This window comes from Chelonia mydas, chromosome 19 (genome assembly GCF_015237465.2).
Source record: "Chelonia mydas isolate rCheMyd1 chromosome 19, rCheMyd1.pri.v2, whole genome shotgun sequence".
NCBI lineage: Eukaryota > Metazoa > Chordata > Testudines > Cheloniidae > Chelonia > Chelonia mydas.
Window position 1 is genome coordinate 4,772,961 of NC_051259.2, and position 19,588 is coordinate 4,792,548.

General features: G+C 43.5%; 1 protein-coding gene across 2 annotated transcripts in view; it reads left to right on the top strand.

Annotated features, from left to right (window-relative positions):
* CSMD2 (CUB and Sushi multiple domains 2) overlaps positions 1-19,588 on the top strand; it is a 563,293-nt gene that overhangs the window by 175,735 nt on the left and 367,970 nt on the right. For both annotated transcript variants that reach the window (XM_037881906.2, XM_043532277.1), the window contains one exon: positions 14,670-14,877. In XM_037881906.2, coding sequence (XP_037737834.2) covers positions 14,670-14,877 — 208 coding nt within the window. The remainder of the gene's footprint in view (positions 1-14,669; positions 14,878-19,588) is intronic.

The window sequence follows — 19,588 nt, forward strand, 5'->3', positions numbered from 1 at the left end:
CCTTGTGTGCTTCAGCAGACCATCTAGTATCGATCCTTTTATTGACCCTTTGCTTGTGTAATCAATTAGCAAGCCTGAGCCGGAGTATACATCTTGAATTTTAAATACAAAAGTATTATTTGCCTGATGATATATGTTCCTAACACTTCCCTTGATGAGTCATGCAGTCGTGGTTCCTGCTGCTTATTGTGTTTGTTACTCTATTGCTTATCTGTTGCTCTTGTGTGTGACCCCAGGTCCCAATACAGGAGTGGTTGATGCATAGGTTGGTGCCAGGAAGGGATGTTTTACCTCCATTTTTTATCTCCAAGTAGCATTCTCAGTCTTGACTTTCAAGTTTCATGCTAAATCGGTGCTTCCATCATAAACCCTTATTCTTAAATGTGTTTACAACTTGGCTGGAGAGGGGAAGGAAAAAGAAAAGCACCCTCAAGGCTGAAACATGGTATAAAATGTCAGATCACTCTCAGATTAAAGGAAATGCCATGCAAGAATAGACCAATGCTCCATCTAATTTGACATCTTGTCTCTGACAGTGGCCAGTGGTTGAGAGAGAGGTTAAACATTGCCACTATTTACAGGTGTTTGTGCAGTGCCATTCCATAGGGGAGGCAATGCCTCCTGACCCCAGAAGGTGCTGATGCCTTGGAGCATAAGGATTAATAACCCTTGTAATTTTTGTTTGATTTTGCTGCAGATGGTCTTCTTACCTGTGTGCAATCCTTTTGTTCAGGAAGCCATTATGGTTACTAATTAACCCCCCGCCCATAAAATTACCACCACCTTCTTGATATTTCTTATACTTACGATTGAAAAATATAAAAATATACCGTGATGGTCACATTGCATTGTGGCAAGTATTAACTTATTTCAAATCAATTTATTTGCTCAAGTGGTATCATGTGGTGATGTGTTCCAAAGGTTACCATTCTGTACAGCATGTAGTCAGATGTTTGCTGATTGTTTCAGTAGACTTAAGAACTTGGGACGGATTCTGCACCATTTGAAGTTAATGGTAAATGCTCATTGAATGTAGTGTAGTTGATACAAAAATGTAGAAAGCAGAAAAAACTGACAAGAAATTGACACAATAGAGAACTCAGAACCTGCCCAGCCGTATGAACTGATTTTACCATAATAGGTTTTTCAGTGGTCAGATTTAAAATTCATGTCTGACTGTTACACGGCCACTACAGACTGTAATGACTGCAAGGGTCAAAAGATTTGCATAAAGGCAAAAGGGTTTTAGTGTCTCATTCTGCTGGGAAAATAATGTGTCTTTAGAGCTACTGCCTGAATAGAAATATATATTTCCTTGATAGAAATTAGACCTTCTCAATGTCTGCACATCATGTATTCAGCCTGTGGATTTCCTTGCCTTAGGAAATCAATCAAATACCGTATCTGGATTCTTTTTTGAAATGGATGGATAACCTTATGACCAATATTTTTAGCTGTGTGAGCTAAAATAAGTCAGTCAAAAGCTTCAGGGCATAAACTGATTGTTGCATGGGTCAGGAAGGAGTTTGTTCTCCATGTAGAACATTGCACAACTGGTGGGTTATATTTAGGTTTAAAAAGATAGCGTATAATTTTTGATGCACCTGGTAGTGGCCACAGGTGGGTATTTGAGACATGTGTTATGTGACCGGATGCTGCATATCTTACTGTACTATAGCACTGTGTATACTCCTATAACTATTAAGGAACTGATGTATTTCTAAAGGAATCAGTGTCACCTAGACTGTGAGAGTGATTCAAAAAATTTGTTACGATCTGCCAGATGAATAACACATTTGCAAATGGAAGCCACTTTGTTGTTGTTGTTGTTGCAGTTATTTTGTATTACAATTATAGAGAAAAGCTGTAGTTATCTTAAATATTGCTGTGTGGTATCTGCCGACAAAGGTGGATTATTTTTTTAATAGCAACCATTGTACCAATTTATTTGATTCTAACTATGGATCAACATGATGGGCAGCAGAAAAGAAGCCATTTATCTCTGCTGAGAACCTCAACTGTCCGACAGCTCCAAGGGCATGCTTTGTTTTTTGAACTGTTATTAATTATGATGATTGTGGAATAGTCTGAGACTCAGTAACACATCAGCGCTCCATTGTGCGAGGTTCTGTACAAACAAAAACAAAAGCTGGTCCCAGCCCCAGAGACGTTACAATCTAAGTATTGTGAAACAGCTGGACACATCTGATTACCCTTTAAAAAGAAAAAAGAAAAGCTCTGTGTATGTAACACACCTATAAAATGCGTCCTGTCCCTTGCCAGTGGTTGGCCAACATGGAATATAACATACTGCTAATACTGCTAGCTAATGCCTTTTGCTTAAGTGCTGGAGGCCTGTTCTTGCATGTGGAAAGCCCCATCTTCAAACCCCGCAAATGACTCTTGGAGTATGAGATGGTGATGTTAGAAATAGGCTGACTTCCTTTGTCTTTCACCAGACAGTCACTGATGGTGTGTGGGGGGGGGGGGGGAGGCAAAATCAGACTTCTCTCACTCAGTATCACTTTCTGCTACCTCTTATCTTGTGTTTTGTCCTAAGTAGGATGCTATAAAGTGAAAGGAAGGAACAGCAGCTCATGCTGAGACTTTTAATGCTTTGCTTAGCTGGTACTATGACCCTTTCCACGTTTTATGTAAACATTAGCATTTTGTTCTGTGGTTAAATCAAATTGAGCATAAACCGTGTAAGAACACCTGCAGCTCCATTAGGAGGCGGAATAGTCTTACGTAACCCATTTTGTTCTGGAAAATAAGGTCACATCCCTGCACAGCCGGCACGGGAAGCATGTTCCCTTAAGTCTGTGAGTTGGGTTCTGTTTTATTTACCCAATTCAGTCTTTTGTCTCTTCCTGCCACGTTCTCTCTTTCAAGTAGATTCACGGTGCTCTGGACCTGCTTGCCCCAACATCCAGTCTATTCTGTAACATCATCTTGCGGTAGAAGATAAATAAGAATGTATGTCGGCAGCTGTATGTACTTACTGGGGAAGGCATCACTAGGGCTGTTGGAATATTTTGCATCATATCTGATGATATATTAGTCTTACATAAATGAGTGTTGTGTGGGTTTTTTTTTAACCCTCCATCTAAGGAACACTTTACTCTCTAGGATGCCTTGTAGCAGTGTGGCACCAGTATTTTAACAAGAGGTTCCCACAAAAATTAAATTCCTTTCCCTATATCCTAAGGGATAAATGTGCTGGGGAGAATCTGTTTGTTCTTATTCCATTCAACCAGTGCTTCCTCACAACAAAAGGGAGGAAACAATTCTCCTTGGGACACAAACCTTTATTAAGTGCATTTTCTGGAAATCTTTCTAGCCTGTTCCCTTCTATAACAGATACGTTAGAGATGGGTCAGGCTGCTGAATTCAGGATTAAGTGTCAGATCATAGAATATCAGGGTTGGAAGGGACCTCAGGAGGTCATCTCGTCCAGTCCCCTGCTCAAAGCAGGACCAATCCCCAACTAAATCATCCCAGCCAGGACTTTGTCAAGCTGGGCTATAAAAACTTCAAAGGATGGGTGGTCCAGATACAAGAACGGTGTAATCATGGAAGCTGCTGCTTTGAGAGCAAACTGGTCTAACGTTGCTGTCTCTATAATGTACAACGAGTGGGCCCAGGCTTAAGACAAAATATTGTTGTCCTAAAAGCATCAAAAGGGCCTGAGGGGAGAGCAGAAGTTAGAAAGAGGGGATAAACCACCACCACCTATCAAGCTGACCAACGTTGTCTCGTTTCATTGTTCCTCCCTCATTGATGTTGGTCTACCTGTTGTCTCTTATCTTATATTTAGATTGTGTGCTCTTTGGAGTAGTGACTTTTTGTCCTGTGTCTGTACAGCGCCTAGTGCAATAGGATTCTGGTCCTTTACTGGGGCTTCTAGGTGCTACTGCCATACAAATCATGAATGTACCCTCCATTTTCTCTCTAGGTGCTAGTATGGCACTCATCACTATCTGAGCACCTCACAAGTATGTCTGAATTGTTCTTCCTAACGTCCCCGTGAGGGAGCAAAATGATGGTGTTTCCGATTTTAAAGACTGCGAACTGAGGGACAGAGAGGTTAAGTGACTTGCCCAGGCTCTCATGGGAAGCCCCGACCACAACCCTTCTCGTCTGACTCAGTGCTCTAACAGGTCATCCTTCGTCCATCACAAGTCCTTGTTTTAACAGTCTAAGGCGTTGCTGTTTTAGAAGCAGAAATAAGCAGGCATCTTTGGAAATGACTTATCCTGGCAGTATCTTGCTAAGCGGCTGTACAAACCAGAAACCTTTTTAATAAACATGTCATTATTTTGGCTTTTTGTAGCATCATAACTTGCAGCAAGAAGCCCCATACTCTGCGGTGATCAAAACTAGGCTGGAAAAACTGTATGGTAGGGAATTAATCCTATATTAACCTGGAGCTGATAGAGTAAAGGGAACTATCCTGCCCTGCCCAAGGGTGGTGGACTCGGATGATCAAACATAGATCTCTTTTGTCTTTACCTTCTGAGAGGAGCCTGTTAATTGAGTTGCCAAATTCCAAAACTCTTACTTAGATAGGTCTGTATTTGTGCGCATCTCAGGAGCGAGCTGGCACTGCTGTGCACCTGAGTTGTTTAGTGAAGCACATTTACTCTACCCTGAATAGAAATAAAATAGTGGCTGATGTGTGCGAGATACTCGATCTGAATTCACACCAGAAGAGCAACATTTCTTAAAGTGGCCTAGATCCCTGCAATCCACAGCCCATGTGAGTGTCCTGACCTGCATAAAAACCTCCGTTGAATTTAGTGGGGCTGCACCTCTGAGTAAGCATTACTTCCACGAGTCAGGCTTGCAGAAGCGGACTCAAGGTGTGGGAAGAAGGGGTTGTTGAAGTATTTTTGCCCAGATGACTGGGAGTACTTAGCCCAGCAGCAGTTTTGAAAGCACGGTTATATTGAGACTGATTCTTGGAATCCGCTGGAACCCATGCAGGGTATCACTGAACAATCACAACCCATACTCGATGGGGACTACGTCCTGAAAGAAAGCTTTCCTGAACTCCCTCTTCTGGCCTTAAACAACCCCCCAACCTTGCCACGCTCATCATCAGAAGCGAGCTCCCCACAGGCCAGGACTCACGAACTCAAAGTGGGACCAGAGCCTGCCATAGCAACAGATGCAAAGCTAACATATCTCATCTGCTAAAATGATCAATATCCCGCACAAGACACCTTTCAAGACCCATGGATCCTACTCATACCTATTGCATGTGCTGTATCTCATCCAGTGCGCTAAATGACCCAATAAAAACTACAGGAAAAACTTTATCTGGCATGTTGGGGGAATGGAGAGTGCCGGTTAGTCAAAAATTCTGGTTAACTAAGATTTATACTTATCAATGGAGGGAGGGAGTTTGGGTGTGGGAGGGGGTTTGGGGCTGGGGGTTGGGGTGCGGGAGAGGGTGTGGGGCACAGGATCTGGGAGGGAGTTTGAGTGCAGGAGCGGGCTCGGGGCAGGGGTTTGGGGCACGGGAGGGGTTTCAGGATGCCAGATCCGGATGGCGTTCACCTCAGGCGGCTCTCTGGAAGCGGGGACATGTTCCTGCTGCACCGAGGCTGCTTCCTCCGCCCGCAGGTGCCGCCCCCGCAGCTCCCATTGGCTGCAGCTCACGGCCAATGGGAGCTGCAGTGCCAGCGTTTGGAGCAGGGTGGGGGCAGTGCACGGAGCCCTCGTGGCTGTTCCTCCACCTAGGAGCAGCAGGGAGTACTGTGTCCAGTTTTGGGCCCCACACTACAAGCATGATGTGGAAAAATTGGAAAGAGTCCAGCGGAGGGCAACAAAAATTATTAGGGGACTGGAGCACATGACTTATGAGGAGAGGCTGAGGGAACTGGTCTTGTTTAGTCTGCAGAAGAGAAGAATGAGGGGGGATTTGATAGCTGCTTTCAACTACCTGAAAGGGGGTTCCAAAGAGGATGGATCTAGACTGTTCTCAGTGGTAGCAGATGACAGAACAAGGAGTAATGGTCTCAAGTTGCAGTGGGGGAGGTTTAGGTTGGATATTTCACTAGTAGGGTGGTGAAGCACTGGAGTGGATTACCTAGAGAGATGGTGGAATCTCCTTCCTTAGATATTTTTAAGGTCAGGCTTGACAAAGCCCTAACTGGGATGATTTAGTTGGGGATTGGTCCTGCTTTGAGCAGCGGTTTGGACTAGATGACCTCCTGAGGTCCCTTCCAACCCTGATATTCTATGATTCTAACAGAAGTCGGTCCAACGAAAGATATTACCTCACCTGCCTTGTCTCTCTGGGTTCAATAGTGTCCCTTAGCAAGCAGTGAAGAATAATTCCCTCCATTACAGGAATCATGGGGTGAAATTCCACAGCCTGTATTATGCAGATCAGATTAGAATAAAAGGTCTTTGGGATGGGGGACTGTCTTTGTTTTGTTCTGTGTTTCTACAGCTCCCTAGCACAATGGGATCCTGGTGCGTCATGAGAGCTCCAAGGCAATTCTGCAATACTATTACCAATAACAATAAATGGTCCCTTTTGGCCTTAAAGAGTGGGAATTTCAAGGGAGCCTAAGGGATTTAGGTGGCCAAATCTCATTGAAATTCACTAGGAATTGGGTGCTGCACTCCTTCAGAATTTCCCTGGAATTTTCAAAGAAGCCTGTGAGCTTCAGAGGAAGCGTGAACATGGAAAAAGAGTGTTTAAAAATAAAACTAAATTAGTCATAACAGACTTCTTAAATTTAAACCTTTAAAACCAGGTCAAATTGGGTTCAGATCTAATTCTGGGTGCAAACTTGGGTTAGTTAACTTTATGTTAAGTGGGATGTCCTATTTATAGCTCCAGTACAATATTCTGAAATATGTGTCAGTAGATTCTGTTTGCTAAAATGCGTGCACGCCTTCGGAGACAAAAGTCTTGCCCAGCTTGTTTGCTGAGTGTAAATAGAATTGATAGGTTTGTGACTTTAGTAGGCGGTTGAGTAAAAAATCGGTAAGCCGGCTGAAGAAGTCAAGAACATTTGTGATGCTGCATTTTAAGCGTGTCAAATATGCATTAGCTCATTAAAAGTGTCCTGTCCCGTTATAAGTCAAACAGCTGCTTAGAGGGCGATGCGCCCAAAACACTTTTAAGAGCTGTTCACGAGCATTTTAAAGTGTTTTAACAATAATTACCCAGCTCATCAAGCCGAAGAGCAAGTTGGGCAAACTACAGATCTGTCCATGTCTACCGAGGGTTGGAAATCGTTAATGTATTTTAAAAGATTTTTAATTAAAGTTTTTAAAAATAGGGGGCTAGGTTTTTCGATGGAGCTACACCAGTTTCCACCAGCTGATTTTTTAAAGAATGGTTTCAGAGTAACCGCCGTGTTAGTCTGTATTCGTAAAAAGAAAAGGAGGACTTGTGGCACCTTAGAGACTACATGCCTCCGGCTTTCACCCTGACCACACCACACGATCCATCGTCTACAGCCAAGCTCTGCGATACAACCGCATTTGCTCCAACCCCTCAGACAGAGACAAACACCTACAAGATCTCTATCAAGCATTCTTAATGCTCAAATAAACTGGTTAGTCTCTAAGGTGCCACAAGTACTCCTTTTCTTTTTAAAGAATGTTTTTAAGATTGATGCAGCATCAAGAGGCAGAATTTTGTAGGATTTTCTTTTCTCCCTGGGAAAGAACATTGTCCCGTTTTGCTTTATTCTGAATTGCAGAGAAACCTAGGAATTGGCTGACTGGATGAGTCAAGTTCTTTTAGTCCACCATCCTCTCTCTGACAATAAACTAGATGCTTCAGATGAATCTTCAAGACCCCACAGTAGGCAGCTAGGAGATAACCTGACTATAGGAAAAGCTTCTTCCAGACTGCTGTCAGTTATGGGCTGGTTTCACCTGGATGCTCATCTTGCTAAATTTTTATTATTAATGTATTAATAATTTATTTACCCTAGTTCTTAGGGAGCCCCGGTTGTGGCCCAAAGCCCTATTGTGCTAGGCAGACAGAACAAAAAGACAGTCCCTGCTCAAAAGGGCAGTCCCTCTCCTTTAGGTGCCTAGAGTCCCTGCATCCTGGAAACCTGGTTATTTTGGGTGCTCCAATTTTGGAGGGTCCAACTCAAGACACCTTTAAAGGGGCCTATATTTTTCAGGGAGTGTGAGCTCAGCACTTATTGAAAATCAAAAGTCTCCAGCTGAGCATCCAAAAAAAAAAAAAGTGCTCCCCAAATCACCAATCACTTTAGAAACTGTAGGCCCCAGCTTTCATTAACCTTTTCACTGCCAGGCCTCCAGGCTGCCTGCTTTTGCCTGGGTCATTCGGTAGACATTGGAGAAGGTTTAAATTAGGTGTCGGCTCTTGGCTTTGTTTGCAGTTGGTGCTTTCTGCCAGATTTACCTGGGCACATAGAAAAAGCTCATCGCTGTTGCATGTATAATTCCTCCAGGGCATTAATATTAAAATAGCCCCATGAATGTTCCATGTTCCTGTCAGGCAATAATAATGTTTAAAAGGCAACCTGTGCCATGCCGGAGGTGGCTGTCCTTCTGCAGGAATGCCTCTCTGCAATAAATTGCCTCTGCTCAGACCTTTGCATACATTATTGAAGCAGTTAATGGCCTCATCCTTTCTCCGTTGTATCTTTCTGCCTTTCTGCTGGGCATGTGGCTTGCAGAGAGCTAGCTGATTGAGAGTAGCAGCATCGCTTCTACATTTATTGCCTTTCCAGTATCCTCAAGGGGTTATTGAAGAGAATAGTTTGAAATAAGTCTGTGCGTATCTGCACATGCCAGCAAATGAGTGAATCGTGCTTATCCTTTGTGGCCAGAACCCATTCACACACCAAGAATTAAGAAGAGCTCCTATAGTCTCAATGTACTGGGAAGAAAAAAACATCCTTATATTTCTCCCCTTATTCCTGATCCCATTTTAGCACCGTGGCTGCCCATCTCCAGGAATCAGAGGTAAGACAGTCTCATGCCTCTTGCATGGGCCAGGGCCCTCGAAGCTACCCCTGTACCTTTATCTCGGATGAGTTAATATGTAGCAGAGAGGATCCTCTGGGTAAAAAAAAACAAAAAAACAAAAAAAAACAGAAGAACCAGACATGCAAGGTCAATGGGAATATCATACCTTGAAATTGGAGACTCTGACAGGGTGTGCAAACCCTACATGGGTCAGGGGAAGGGTCAGTGGGCAGCTGGACCATGCTCTATGACACCCGAATCTCAGGGGTAAGGCTGTGAGGGAGGAGCTAAATCGGTGGGGCCTTGCTCAGTTATTTCCTGGCTGAGAGGGAGAGCAGGCTGTTAACCGTCACTGTGGGAGATCAGGTTAGCTGGGGTTGGGGTAGGAGCTGACGAAGATTGGTGACTGTCAGGGCCTCCCTGGAGTGGGGAAGAGTTGGCCTGTCAGGAGATGATTGTCTCCTTTGGCTGCCAACTCCTGTAGGTTTGCCCGAGCCCAGGTGGGGCACAAGCATTAGCTTTCTTGGCACTCAGCAGAGCCCGGGAGAGGCAGAGAATCTGCTGAGGGTCGAGCCCAGAAGTGATGGAAGAATTGGTTTCTTCGTGTTTATTTTGGCCTTTGGGTACCCTGGACAGGGTGGAGCTTTTACATGGCAGAGCTCGGCGGGGCTAAGCCCCAGGCCAAAAGGTATTGGAGGCTGAGTGGATCAGTTGAAGACTAGGAGGGAATATCACTTGAGTCTAGCTACTTCTAACCTGAGTGATTGCCCTCACTCACCAGGAAGCATGCGTTTGTGCGATGCATTCTGCATGTTCGGCTGCCTGGCTGCAGTTGGGTAGCAGATGGCCATGAGAAATAAGAGTTGGCATGAACCAGAGGTTTGTTTTTCCTTTCCTTTTGCACCTCCATCAGTCAGACGCTGCAAGTCCCAGCCCTGCTGATAGCGGCTTATACTGTCAGCAAGGCTCAGTCTTGAAAAGGTTCTGATACTTTCACACTAAGAATTTCCTGTGGAGCAGTATCCCAAACCCTCCTGTCCCACCTCCCCAGAAAAGTGCCTCAGCTGCTGCATAAAACACACGAGAATCCCTTTGCTGAGTTTCAGTCTCGAAGGATTTTTTTTTTTATAGCGTCATGCTGGAGTTTTACACACTTGAAAATAGGTGTTTATAATGTAAAGCCTGAAAGCTCCTTGACTAAAGCATCTGAAATGCCATTCTATAATGTGCATTGTAAAGTTAACAGGCTTTTCATAGTGCATTTCATATAAATAGCAAGGCATTTGACAATGCTGTACATACAAAAGTGACACACTGCCACAATGCAAGTCAAATTAATTCTCAGTTTCCTTTATCTTCCTGCCCATGTTTTCTCTTGATCCTCCTCCTTTATTTGCTCTAATAGCTTCTGCTAATAGAGTCTAGTTGTAGAAGAAGATTACGTGTAGCAAACAGCAGTTCCCATTTCCAACCGGTAAATGCCTTCAGCTTTAATGACACATCAGCTTTTTCCATAGGTTTTACTTTCCTGTTTTTAAGTAGCATAAGCTCATAGTTCATTCTAGAAGGGCAGTGTGCGTGAATTACTGCATAAGGTTTTACTAAACTCCAGGATGCGTGTGTTCCTATCCAGTCTGCTTGGTTTTAATGCTGATTGCTAATGCCAAGAGGACAAAGAATTAGGACCAAACATTCAAAGGGACTAACATGCAGCCTCTGAAATTGCACCCCCATTTTTATGCATGTGTTTTTCTGTTCCCCCGAACTGTGGCTCACATGCACAAAATTGCTGTTGGCCGGGCAAATGGAGTAATCATTAAAACTGGCTGTCTGTGCCCTTTAGGTTCTTGGGCATCTCCTTATCCCATTGCCACAGGCACATAGTAGCCTGTGCTCTGAAATGTGGGCTTTTGGATGGAGAAAACGAGAACAATGAAAAATTGCAGATGCAGTTTTAGTTTCTGAAAATGTGACCCTTAAAGGCAAAACAGTCAATGCTCTTACATAGTATACACGTGTCAAGATCGGGAGCTGCTTGTGGGAGGGAATGTAAGTTTGAAAGCTGTAAACAAAAGGGAAAAATGAATAAATCTTGCTTAATGCTCAACTCAGACATGGATTCAGAGCTTTGACTCAGATGTGAACTTCATTGGATTTGCATCCTGCTTAGGGCAGATTATATTGGGGAAAAGATGTGCTGATGCGGGAAACTGAAGCAGAGGACAGGCAGAATGGGAAAGCGGAGAATGAAAATGGGAGCAGAGAGATGAAGAAAGATTCTGCTGATAGAGTGCACCCTCGTAGTATATACAACACCACCTGGCTGTACCAGCTTCTGCAGAGGTCCTCTGTTCCCATGTATGTGGCACAGGCATCTCTTTGGGTTGGAAACGCTTTGTGTTTAACTCAGCTCTCCTTCTGAAGGAAACAATGGCTCAAAGGACAGGAGGGGAAGAAAAAAGGTTTCAAGCATTTTTGTGAACCCACAAATTCCATTTGAACTGCACAAGGTTCATCCATCCCTAGCAGACAGCGAGGAGAGGGAGCTATTGAGGATGACTCAAGGGGGCTTAATTAGGAGTAAAGAGTAAGAACTGAGAAAGAGAACTCGGACAGAATGTCAGGAAAGAACTTGATGTATTAGGCTGTGTGGAACTGCTTCCCCCAGGAAGTGGTAGAAGCTCTGTCACTTGGGATGTCTAAAATTAGACAGAACAAATCACTAGTAAGTGTACAATAGGGAATAAGCTTTCGCTCGCAGGCAGATGGACTGGATGACCTAATAGGTCATTGTATCCTGTAACGTCTTTGTATCTTAATGGGTATAGAAAACAAAACAAAAAACAAATCCACTGCCAGCTAGTAAAATACAGCCAATTAATATTTTATAGCTATGATGGCACCAATAGGCTATATTTTAATGGTTCTAACATCGCAACCCTGAAATACAACTTTAAGTGTGATGGGGGAGAAGAAAAGAAGCTGCATCACTCTTATGGTGTTTTAACTTCAGCTGTGCTCTGAACCATCTCTTTTGTCCCAATCCCTCCACAAACAGGGGCCCCTGTCCTGCAATGGGCTCCCGTATTGGCAGATCCCAGCATTCAAGCCGAGCTACGTTAGCCTCATTGTGGGACTCCACATGAGTCCAGGGGTTTGCCCGTGCAGAGCTCGTGGCAGGATCAAGCGCAGTGGATGGTTCTGTAACTCTGGAGTTCAAGGTGTGTCTGTATAGTTGGTGTGTGCAATATATACAGATATCATGATGGAGCGGTAGTGAGACCACAGTTAAGCTTGTATAAAGGGTCTTAATTTCAGGGAGAGTCATTTATTCTATGTAGGGCCAAAAATTAAAACAACCCCGCCCCCCAAGTTAGGTTTGTAAGTCCAAATTTAGGCATCTGCCCTAGATTTTGAAAAGCCCTGAGCACCCAACATTGCCCACTGCCTTCTTTGGATGGTGAGGAATTTTCAATCAGGCAGATGCCTAAGGTATATTTAGGTCGCTGAAATTAGCCACCTGTTTTCAAAAATCTTGACCTATATAAACATTTCCTGTAAAAGTTTTCTTCTTGGAGTGGGGCAAATATCTGACATCAGAGTATTACTGATATTAAAAGGATTTAAAGAAAAATATTTACAGGTATTTTAAGAAGACTCAGCAATGTGTGTATGACTACCCAATCCAATCCTGTGATTTCATATTGGCGTAACCCCTGTACTATCTTTCCCTCACTGCCTTCATTGCTCTTGTTTATTGTGTTAAATCTTAGATTGGACGGATGGACAGAGTTTACTATTCTCATCATCTTATCCTGCACTAATGCCCATGGTGTCCAAATACCCACAGTTCTTCGATGCAAGAACTTTGTCTCTTACTGCTCTCTCAATTGCTATGCAGTCCTATGTTGTTAAATACTTTATTAATCATATAAATTCAGTTTTAAAGGTGTTGTGATCCACCAAATATATAAAATGCAACTCTCAATTGCACAGATATCACCATGGGTGTCACTGCATAATAGCACAGTTCTCTAAATCACTGTTTTCCTAGGTGCTGTATACATACCTGTAATAACCGTGTCACATGCTGCTTATTCTATCTACCTATCTGAGGGTTCTGTTGGCATGAAGAAGAACTTAAGCTTTACTCTTATAGTTATCTTGTCATTATCCTCTGTATAATAGACACCTACATGTCAGAAATCAGTTGTTTTGTAGAGCTGCAGCAGGCCAGCTTCTCATCTAATTCAAATTGGCATAGTTCCACTGAAATCAAGGTAGCTGTGCCGATTGAGACCTCCCTGGGGATCTGGGTGGATGCTTGCAATAACACTGGTTTCTCTGGTGGGTTTGGAGAGGGGTGAGAACCCTGTGAAGTTTGGTGGGTGTTCCCTACTCTAACTTTCCCACCTCTGGAAAGGTCTTCTGGTTTGGGAGGAAAAGCAGGGTATGCCATTGATGTGACACATCCACTTTCTGGTCCACATCTTCGTCAAAACTCATGCCAGCCATGTTGGGTCTCTTCTTCCACACCATGGTAAGGAGCACTGGAGTTGTAGAAGCTAGAGGTGTCAGAGGTCTGTTGGATCATGTTTGTTCCATAGAATCATAGAATATCAGGGTTGGAAGGGACTTTAGGAGGTCATCTAGTCCAACCCCCTGCTCAAAGCAGGACCAATCCCCAATTAAATCATCCCAGCCAGGGCTTTGTCAAGCCTGACCTTAAAAACTTCTAAGGAAGGAGATTCTACCACCTCCCTAGGTAACACATTCCAGTGTTTCACCACCCTCCTAGTGAAAAAGTTTTTCCTAATATCCAACCTAAACCTCCCCCACTGCAACTTGAGACCGTTACTCCTTGTCCTGTCCTCTTCTACCACTGAGAATAGTCTAGAACCATCCTCTTTGGAACCACCTCTCAGGTAGTTGAAAGCAGCTATCAAATCCCCCCTCATTCTTCTCTTCTGCAGACTAAACAATCCCAGTTCCCTCAGCCTCTCTTCATAAGTCATGTGTTCCAAACCTCTAATCATATTTGTTGCCCTTCGTTGGACTCTCTCCAATTTTTCCAATTTTTCCACTCCTGCCCCTGGCTACTGCAGGGTTGCCCATGGCTACAGAATGATGGAGGCTTGAGTAGCTGGTTTGGGAAATGTAAACATGTCACCTCTGTGTCTTCTGGTGGGAGGCATCTCTTCACATGCCATGCACTTGCTGAATGTCCTAGTGCCCATATGTGTCTGATCAATATGCCAATAAAAAATCAAGCACTTGAAAAGAAGAAGAACAACAACAAAAAACAAATACCAAAGTATTTTTTTAAGAGTTCAGCCTTGATCTTTGCAGTGCACTCCAATCTCCCCTAATCTGGCATTATGTTTTGCATAGTACCTTTTTGATTTATGCTACTCTCTCCAGCCTTGGTTTAGTTGTTATGTACCAATCAGTGGCCTTTTAAAATCTCCTTCCCCCGCCTTTTGAGTTTTGGAGACATTATTGATCACGATTTCCCTCCGTTGTCTCAAATGTGGCATATGAGTCATTTCCCCACCCCCTCTGAAAGCCTTAACACATGGAAGGGAAGAATAAAAAAAAACCTCAGGGCTGTGTTGCTCCAATGCCTTGGTGGCATATTTGCATCATGCTCCCTTCCAGCAAAACACCCATGATGTGTATTTTCTGCCTTTCAGCCGATGATGCTTGTGGAGGGACGTTACGGGGACAGAGTGGAATTATCTCCAGTCTTCATTATCCTTCAGAGTATGGCAATAATGCAGACTGTACGTGGACTATCCTAGCAGAGCCTGGAGACACCATTGCTCTGGTTTTCATGGATTTTCAATTAGAAGATGGATATGACTTTTTAGAAGTCACTGGAACGGAGGGATCCTCACTCTGGTAAGTGAGTGGCTGTATGTCCTTTTATGGCTGTACACGTTTAATTATATCTGCACATACATAACTTTAGGTGTGAAATTAACTGCAGTGGGATCCAGTGTGCACTTCACCTCGTACCTGAACGTCACGGTCAGCACTAGCAGTGGTTACAGCCACAATTCGAGATTTTAAAGTACATTGTAATGAAAAATCTGTGCATATATTTTTATGGCTTTAGTTGAGTTTTACAGTGATTGATGTCTGCTTTGAAGCATGGTCTTTCTTAGAGTCCTGTGGTGTGTAGTTGGTTAACTAGATTAAAAACCTGTGGATGTAGAAATCTTGAACTTGCTTTCTGCTCAGTTGTTTTCTGATTATTGGTAAATCTACTGCTGACAAGTTAACTTTACTGTTAACGACCCTGTGGCAAATGTGCTACTGTTTGATTTGCTTTATGTACAGCAGGCTGCAGACAGAATTTAAGTATTCCTGTTCTCTCGTCCCATTAAGTCTAGTTTGATTACTCCACAAATGTGCATGCTTTGAGAGAACGGGTTTATTTTGTTGGTAAGAAACTTATTCCGCTGCAATCATTCCATTTCTTTTGCTTTCTTCAAGGTAACAATGATGTCTCCACGGTCAGGGCTGTGAAATTACAGGTCGGGGTTCGTAGCATAAATTTGATAGCTGACGTATGAACTAATAGCGTCTAACAAAAAAAAAAAAATTGCAGGATACCCCATGTGGATGATTTAGGTTTGTTAATGTTTGGGTTCCGCAGTTGATCACATTATAAAGATCTCGTTTGACATTAATCGTGTTTCGCCGGTGGTTGAACCTCTTGAGATTTTTTCAGCTGCATTTTGAATTCCCTTGCTGCTTAGTTGAATGGAATGTAAAAAGGAGGAGCCCAGTGTGCTCACTGTGTGAGGTCTTGTGTACACGACGAAGACTTTGTGGGTTCAGTTATGCCGGCAAAGCCACCTAGCGGAGGCCCAGCATGTGCTGACAATAGGAATTATTTTCAGAGTGTGGTTAAACTGGCAATCCAAACAACATAAGCTGTACAGGCAAAAGGTCTCTGGCTGGTGTAAGCTGCAGCTATATCTGTGTGTGTGTGTGTGTGTGTTAGAGAGAGAGAGAGAGTTCGAACATAGATATGTCAGTTAGAGCTGTGGGGTTTTTTGTGTTTTTTTTTTTTTAAACACTCTTAACCGACATAGCTGTGCTAGGAAAACATTGTAGCGTACACTAGGCTTCAGATGCATGTGTAACAAATGAAGATGGACACATGGTGAAAGCTCCAGATCCCATCACCTCCTATCTCCAATGGAAGTTCAAGTCCGGAATCTAGTTCTGTAGCTGGTTCTTACTTTGGATTCAGGGTGTTGGGGGCGGCCCATTACAGAAAACCCTAAATTTTGCAGAAGTTTGGACTGAGATCTGAGCTTTGTGGTTCAGGCCCATCTTTAGTGCTAAGAGAATTATCTTTAGTGTGGTTTGAAAACAAGACATGTAAGCTCCTGTAAATATAAAAAGAAAAGGAGTACTTGTGGCACCTTAGAGGCTAACAAATTTATTTGAGCATAAGCTTTAGTGAGCTACAGCTCACTTCATCGGATGCATTCAGTGGAAAATACAGTGGGGAGATTTATATACACAGAGAACATGAAACAATGGGTGTTACCATACACTCTGTAACCAGAGTGATCACTTAAGGTGAGCTGTTACCAGCAGGAGAGCCGGGGGTGGGGTGGGGGGGAACCTTTTGTAGTGATGATCAAGGTGGGCCATTTCCAGCAGTTGACAAGAATGACTGAGGAACAGTGGGGGGTGGGGAGGGACTTTCTTGTCAACTGATGGAAATGGCCCACCTTGATTATCACTACAAAAGGTTCCCCCCCACCCCACCCCACCCCCGGCTCTCCTGCTGGTAATAGCTCACCTTAAGTGATCACTTTGGTTACAGTGTGTATGGTAACACCCATTGTTTCATGTTCTCTGTGTATATAAATCTCCCCACTGTATTTTCCACTGAATGCATCCGATGAAGTGAGCTGTAGCTCACGAAAGCTTATGCTCAAATAAATTGGTTAGTCTCTAAGGTGCCACAAGTACTCTTTTTCTTTTTGCGAATACAGACTAACACGGCTGCTACTTTGAAACCTGTAAATATAAACTATTTGATTTTGCATTCCCCTCAGAGAATAATTGAAAGAGAAATAAGCATCATCATAGAAGAGAGGAGTGGAAGGAAGGAGATCTTCACTGTTTTCCTTCCCAGTTTTGGAAAGCATTAGAATAAAAGTGATGCTTAAGGAAGATTCATTTAAGGAGTAGGGCCATTAAATTATGAGGTTTGTCATAGCCCACTGGGCCACTCATAAGAGAGAGAGAGCTCCATCTGTGAGTTGCAAAGGCTGGGGCACTGGAACAATTTGTAAACTGGGGGCACTGAGAGCCAATGAACCAAACTGTAAATGCTGTATATAATGGAATCCAGTTCAAGCCAGGGGGTGCGGCAGCAGCCCTAGCTCCAACATCTATGTGCCGAGATGCAGTGGTTTGGTTCACTGGTGACTTGAGATTTTCTCATTGGATTCCCTTGGTGATAAAGAAGTTAGCTCAATATCCTCATGCTTGCTTAGACACTGTACCTCTCTACTTGTCAAGGCCTGAATGTGGGGCACAGTGTGCAAGGCCCCCAAAAGAGGAGGGGAGAAACATTACTCATGCAAGAGACTTAAAATGCTGTGGGCTTCATCTCTTTAGTGCAGCTGATTCTTCCTGCATCCTCAGATCCGTGATTGTTATTTTGGGTGTAAATAATTTCTCAAAAAGTGTGTGTTGGGGGCCACACACCAAATATGCGTGGCATGGAGGTCACTTTGCCACTAAAATGAGTGGGGTCCCGTGAAACGAGGGGCACCTGAGAGATGTGTTGAGCACTCTTCCAGAGGCTGCGGAGTAATCTGAGGCGTTGGAAATGGCAACAGGGTAGAGAACCAAGTCCAGGTGGAAGGAGCAGATGAGAGAATTAATCTGAGTCAGTTTCAGAGTTGTAAAGCGTTTTTGCAGAACCATTATTTCGTGCGCCTGAACGAAAGGCTGGTGGATTGACGGGCAGAGATAGAAATCATAAGGGATACCCAGTCTTGGAAACAGCTGGTAATAGGAGAGCTGAAGATAAGGAGGGCAGAGTTTAAATGAGAGGTTACTGTGGAGGTTCTTCATGGCCAAAACAACTCACCACTACAGTTGCTATAGAGGAGAACAATGCAGGGAACATCAATTTAATATACAAAGGGTCAGACTAGATGGCCCCAAACAGTCATTCCCACACAGCCTTCTCCTCCACACCCCTGAGTCCCTCAGCTCTTGTAGGCAGTCAAGTGCTCAGTGCCTGGTGGCTTCATGTACTGCTTTCTGCTCACTCAACAAGGAGTTAAAACTTGTAGCTACTAATTGATGGAGACGACTGTTCTTCGGGACCCCACCCTGTCTCAGGAAGGGGAAGAATTAAACGTCTAAAATAATTAAAGAAATCACCTGGGATTACCAGATATAAGATTAAATTACGATGATTTACAAGGGTCCTGTCGCTGCTACAATACCTGAAGAAGAGCTTGGCGTAAGCTCGAAAGCTTGTCTTTTTCGCCAACAGAGGTTGGCCCAATAAAAGATCTTACCTTACCCACCTTGTCTCATTAACATTCATTTATGTAATTTATACTTGCCTGGCAAATATGGGGGATTAAGATTAATATTAGGTAGCGGCCATTTATTGTGTACCAGTTGTTTACTGTTCCCCAGGACACCTTTGAAAATTAGATGTAGCTGTTTTATGAGCAAACTGTTTTTATTAGCATACATTAATATTTTAGGGCACTCTTACTTCTTAGCTATTCGGCACTTCATGAAGGATCAGTAGGCTGTGCGATACAGCAGGACTGGAAGTTATCGGGTGGACTCTGAAGACAAGCATTCTTCAACTTGTGCATGTTGCTTCCTGAAAGTAAAACCACACTTGTCTGCGGAAACCTATGTTAAAACGAAATGATAACAGGGAATGCATTCGCAATCCATAGACACACATTTTCAAAGCATCTAAGTGACTTAGGCTCACAGTTGCCAAAATCCCTTTTGAAAATGGGACTTCGGTGCTTTCGAAAATGTTACCCCAACATTTACTTCTTCAGGGGTGAGACTCACCCCCAGGCAGAAGGCCCACACGTGGCCTGTGCTCTGCTGAGGACGTCAGAATAGGTGGTGCATATCCAGTGACTCTCTTCCCTCAGTGGACTGCCATTGAGGTTTAGTTTAAAGACCAACACTATTAGCTGTGTCCAGTGGATTGGCCGCTACAGCAGGACACTCAAGACACTCTGAACTTGTGCAGGTGTGAATTTCACTCTTAAGAGTCCATGGCAAGGTTTGTTTTCCAAGGCACATTCTGCACTCCTCCTATATTTGTGAAATACACACAGGCAAGATTTATAAGCTCCAGTCAATTTGAAGGACCCAGTTTACTATTCTCCAGAAGCAAACTCATCAATTCCGTAGGCAGAATTACAGAGTCCTTTTTAAATTTCACTTTTCAAAGCTTGCTGTCGCTACCCTGAGTCTGGTAATTAAATTCAGATGACTCATTTTTTCCCATTTTTAAATAATTTTTGCCTGTGGGGAAAAACTGAAGCTCATATCTCCTCTTTAAATATGTTGATATAATTCA